General features: G+C 39.8%; 1 protein-coding gene across 1 annotated transcript in view; it reads right to left on the minus strand.

Moving 5' to 3' along the window:
* Positions 1-3,690, minus strand: part of F8 (coagulation factor VIII) — a 123,394-nt gene extending 119,704 nt beyond the window's left edge. The window contains exon 1 of the mRNA XM_029243906.1: positions 3,336-3,690. Coding sequence (XP_029099739.1) covers positions 3,336-3,481 — 146 coding nt within the window. The 5' untranslated portion in view covers positions 3,482-3,690. The remainder of the gene's footprint in view (positions 1-3,335) is intronic.
* Positions 3,691-6,079: the final 2,389 nt, after the last annotated feature.

Here is a 6,079-nt window from a genome sequence, read left to right on the forward strand (position 1 = left end):
CGTTATAAACTTGTTCATGTAGAAAAGATAAATAACAAAAATTTAGGAATTTAAGAATGAGAAAGGGCAAATAGCTACAGATGATGTGGAGTAAAAGAATCATGAGAGAGTGCTATATGCAACACAGTGGCAACAAAATTGAAAAAATAAAGGAAATGATTTCCTAGAAAGGTATAAAATTATTAAAGCTGACTCCAAAAATAAGTTGAATTTTGATTTGACTAGTTAACATAGAAGAGCCTGAAGAGATGATTAAAGATATTGCAAATGTCACTTGGACCAAATGGATTCATATGTGAGTCTTATCTAACTTTAAAACAACAGATAACTCTAATGTTATTTGAGCTATTTTAGGCAATAGAAAAGGATAGAACACTCACCAATTCATCTGATAAAGCCAATAAAACTTTAATACCAAAATCTAATAATAATAGTAAAAAATAAAGTTATATATCCAGAAAAAAATGAAAACAGTAATTTGAAAAGATACATGTACCCCAATGTTCATAGCAGCACTATTTATAATAGCCAAGGCATGGAAACAACCCAAGTGCCCATCAACAGACAATTGACTTAAGAAGATGTGTTTTACACACACACACACACACACATGCACACGCACACACACACACACAATGGAATACTACTCAGCCATATAAAAGGATGAAATCTTGCTATGTGTAGCAACATGGATGGACCTAGAGAATATTATGCTTAGGACCTAGAGAATATTATGCTTAGTGAAATAAGTCAGACACAGAAAGACAAATACTATATATTTCACTCATATGTGGAATCTAAAAAATAATACAAATGAATGTATATGCAAAACAGAAACAGACTCACAGATATAGAAAACAGACATGGTTATCAAAGGGGAGAGGGAAGAGGGGAGAGACAAATTAAGGGTATGGGATTAACAGACACAAACTACTATATATAACATAGGTAAGCAACAAGGATATACAGTATAGCACAGGGAACTGTAACCATTAACTTCTAAAAACCTATGATGGAATATAATATGTAAAAATACTGAATCACTATGCTCCTCACTTCAAACTAACACAATATTATAAATCAACTATACTTCAATTAAAAAATAAAGCTATAGATCAATCCCACATAATAAAGGCACACAGTGTCTAAAAAAATATTAGCACATAGAACCCAACAATAATCAAATTGTAGGAACATTAGATTTTACTCCAAGAATGTAAGGATATTCAATGTCAGGAAGTCTACTGACATAATCTATTTGTCCTCAGCATATTAAAGGCCAAAATTCATATGATGCTAGAATGCTGAAAAGCCATTACTAATGAAAATTTTATGGCAAGGAGTAACAAAGACCACTTATCAAGAACAAACAGCAAATGTTATTCTAAAAAGCAAAATATGAAGACTGTTTCAAGTAAAATCAATAAGATAAGAAAAAGAAATAACTGATTAAACATTGGAAAAGAGCTAGAATCTGTCTTATTTTGAATATGATTCAATACACATAGAGACTGCCATGTAAAATTATTAGAATTTATATGAGAATTCAGTAAGGTAGCTAGATTTGAGATGAATATACCCAAACCAATAGCTTTTCTCTATTCTGGTACTTAACATCAAGAACATAAGAGAAAACATTTGATTAACAATAGCAACATATTTATAAAATGCATAGGGATAAATGTCATAATAAATTACTTACATTTATATTAATAAAATTTATGTATAAATTTAATGAAATAGATACTAATATATACGAGAATTTTATATGATGAATGTTTTTATTCAAATCAGTGACAAAAGATGTATTGTTTGATAAACGGTGCCTTGCGATAGGCTATTAATACTTGTAAGAATAAAATAGTTCTCATAATCTAAAAAAAAGTGAAAGAGCCCAAAGAAAAATGGGCAAAACATGTGAATAGTCAAATCTCAAAATGCAGTAGTCAACAAGCATTTAAAAAGATGTTCAGCCTCATTAGAAATGAAAGGAATGTGATTATTGTAATGATGAAATATCACTCCATACCTACTAGATTGGCAAAGATGAAAAAACAAGGCAAAACTTATTGCTGATGTGAATGCAGGGAGAAGGGCACTCCTATATGTTGATGGTAGAAATGTTTGAAGAGTTCTAGCCTTTTTGGAAATTAAAACTAAAAAGGAAATATTCCCTTCATTCCAGCAATATCCCTCTTGAGAATCTGTCCTATAGGAATAAAAGCATCAGTATGTAATGATATAGGATATAATGGCCCAAAACCTGGAATAATAGGGAATTTTATTTAGCCATTAAAAAGATTGAAGTTATGCCAACTGACTTGGACAGAATTCTATTAGGTGTTAGTGAGTGAGAATAGTGTATAATAGCCCATTTTTGTAAAACAATGACCATATTATTTGCATATATGTGCATACATGCGTGTACATGAATAGGGTTACCTGATTGGGGATAATCAAGAAGGGGGCTCAAGTAGAAGGAGAGTGGGGAGCAAAGCAAAAAGAACAGAAAAGATTGTAACGTATGTATGACATGACCATATTTAATATTTACATTACCATTATATATGTATTGGGTTTAAATCTTTATAATACACATTTAAAGAAAACAAAACAAAATTTAAAACAAATGACTTCAGCATTCAACTCAATAAGCAAAAAGTTAGATCAACTAAATGAACCAAAGGAAGCTAGGAAGAAGAAATGAATTGATGAAAGTAAAAACAGAAATTGATAGAACCAAAAGATGGGTCCTGACAAAAGCAATAAAATCGAGAAACTTCTTGGAAATATTATTTATGAGAGGTAAAGAGAACATACACAAACTAAGAATGGAAATATAACTACAGACACAGAACAGTTTAACAATATCACAAGACTATTATGTAACTTGATACCAATACATTATCAAATCTAGGGATAACCGATTGCTTCCTAGGAAAATGTATATAACCAATATTGACTGAAGAAGAGGTAGAAAAATCGGAATAAATCAACGACCATAGATAATATTGGAAAGATTATTTAATACTACTCTCCCCAAATGCACCAGAACCCAGAAAAGATGAAAAGTTTCTGAACTCATGGCTAATACTATCCTCACAGCAAAATTGCGTGTAATATTGATGGGTCTTAGGGCTCTTCTCCCTGTGGAAGCTGTGGGGTAGGCTGAGGGAAGTTTCGTTCTGTCTCCTATGCTGCTTGCCTCTTCGCCCTCACTCTACTCCACTCTCTAGTTTCCAGTGTGGCAGCATGTGACAGAGAGAAGTAATGGACAAAACAGCCAGAGTCACAGCCCCACCATCCTGGCCGGCCCATCTAGAACAGGCCTTTACCTTGTGTCCACGTGCAGCTCACTGAGCAGTTCACTTTGCATATAGTCCCAGGACAGTTCCACCGCGCCCAGGTAGTATCTTCTGATGGCACCAAAGCTGAAAGGCAAAAGGCACAGAAAGAAGCAGGTGGAGAGCTCAATTTGCATGGCTCTGATTGCTAGAAAATGTTCGACTGGAGAAACGAAAGATTAATTCTTCTCTAAAAATATATTTGGCTCCCAGGAGAAAAAAAGTAAATTTTGTATGATTTAGTGAAAAGTCCCAAGATTTTCTCAAAGGACTTTAGGGAACTTGACTGGCTGGAGTGACAGCAGCATTAGCGCTCTGCAGTGACGGATAGGATTGCTTCCTTTTTGGCAGTGGGAAGCAGCCACAGGAAGAACTGAGTAGGAAAAGGGAGGCTGAGCTAAAGCTTAACCCGTTCACCTCTGAAAGCAGCAGGGGCACAAGAATGCTGCTTTGCTCAGAACCTTTGAGGAAAGGAAAGAGGGGGCTAATGTTGTTGAAGATTCTGGAATCCACCTGCACCAGCAAGAGTAATATTCTAACAGTCTCCCTGCTTCCGCCCTTGCCCCTCACAGACACCAATGAATGACCTTTAAAACCATAAAGCGGATCCAGTTACTTCTTCGCCCAGAAACCTCCACTGGCTTCTGGCCTCACTCAGAGTATAATCCTACATTTTGACCATGGCCTAGAGTCTTCCCCATGATCTGCATGTTCCTTCCCCCCACCTCCAAGGTTTCATCTCACTCCAGCTACTGGCCTCCTTGCTCTTCCTTAAAACACCGAGCACACCCTTGCACCTGGACCTTAGCATCTGCTGTTTCATCTACCTGAAACCCCTTTTCCCAGATAGCCACACGTTTCCACTCCCACATCTCCTGCAAGTCTTGGTTCAAATCTCACCTTCTAATGAGCTCAAATCTGGACCAGCGCCTTGACACTGTAAGTTCTCTAGCCCCACCGGCACTACCGATATCTCTCTTGGCTTCATTTGCTTACAGAGCACTCATAACTACCCAGCATCCACGTATCTATTTCCCTTGCATCGTTGCTACCTGATGCTTCTTAAGGTTGTTTACATTTGGCCTGAGTATAGGCTATATCTCCTTACATCAAAATATAGCCATGCTGAGCTCAAGCAGAGAACCTACTCAGTTTAATGTATATTAGGAGGCATGAGAGCCTCCCAAGGGCCTCAAAGTATAGGAGCTAATAAGAATCTTGATCAGGGTTTCTATAAGAAGTGTTATCACGGAGAGTCCACTTCTGCACGGGTAGGAATGTGTTTGGGAGCCATTGGCAAGGTATTGTCCAGCTTGGAAACAATCAGGAAGAAGCCCCTTGGGTAAACATCTGCTGAGACCTTCTCCCTGCCAGGCACAAGTTTGCAGAGATAATAGCTGGCATGTAATATATTCCAGGAACTGTTCTAAGTGCTTTCTAATGCAGCAAGCATTCTTGTCTTCATTGTACAGGTGATGAAACTGAAGCACAGAGACGTTAGGCAACTTGGCCATGGTCACACAGTTTGTAAATTGTAGCATTCATACCCATTTAATTTGGCTCCAGGAGTCTTGCTCCTAACCCTTTTACTATACGTTCATGCTTCAGAGACGAATAAAATCCAGTTCCTGTCTTCTGGGAGTCATGCTGCAGCAGCGGGGACAAAAAGGTAGATACATAGTCACAATACAGAGTGATAATTCTGTCATGAGCTTTACACATTATGTGATTTAATCCTCACAATAAGACTGCAATGTGAGTACAGATGAACCATCTGAGGGGCAGAGAGGTTAATGGTTTGCCAAAGAGCACACAACTACCCATTTGTCCTAACCAGACAGTGTCTTAGGCACTGGGTGCAGAGCAGTGAAAAAGAAACAACTGAGAAACGGTAAGCAATACCTGAAAGACAGGAATACCTTACGTATGTTAGAAGGTGAAGTAAGTACTGTGCCCAAAAGGAAAGTAAGTAGAAGGGGAAGGAGGGGTGTACTAGGCTGCAATTTTAAATGAGGATGGTCATGGAAGGCGTGCCTGAGGAGCAGGTGACCTGTTAACTGAGGGCGAGAAACGACTGTGATTTGGGCTGGGACGGAAGCAGTGGAGGGGCGAGCAGGGCTGGATTCATTGTGAAAGTGGCGCTTCTGCTGGTTGCTGATGAACTGGGTTTGTGGGCTTCGAGAAATAGGTGTTCAGAATAACAGCAAGGGTTTTGCAAAGGTGGCGTTGCCGTGAACTGAGACGGAGTAACAGCGAAAGCTGTTGCTTGGGGCTGGGGCGGGGAGGTGCGCCGCGGCACGTGGTTAAAGGGCTCGGCGGGCGCTGCGGGCAGCGAGGGCTTTCCTTTCTGAGCCCGTCTTGGTCACTGGGACTGCAATGTTTCTTAAATGTCTTCTTCCAGTAGCACAGCGTCGGACACAGAGCAGGCACTGATAAATACGTGCTCAATGTTAACATGAGCAACCACTACAAGCCCGCTTTCTTTATTTTTAGTAAAGTAAGGAGTGAAGCAGTCTTCACTGTCGAAAGGCCGCACCGCGGTCGCGCACGGGGAACCCCCTTCCAGGCCAGCTGCGAGCTAGACTACGTTCTGTGGCATAACTCCTCCGTGAGAGGCCTTCCGCGCACTCGTGTTCCGACGCGCCTGGGGGTCGGCGCCGCGGGGCTTGTGACACCGCCCTTGGCGCCTTGTGAAGCGGCTGTGCCCGGGGAAGGGGACTAGCCGCCCCTTGCCC

This window comes from Monodon monoceros, unplaced genomic scaffold (assembly GCF_005190385.1).
Source record: "Monodon monoceros isolate NGI ecotype Baffin Bay Population unplaced genomic scaffold, NGI_Narwhal_1 Super_Scaffold_3, whole genome shotgun sequence".
In the NCBI taxonomy this organism is placed as follows: Eukaryota; Metazoa; Chordata; class Mammalia; order Artiodactyla; family Monodontidae; genus Monodon; species Monodon monoceros.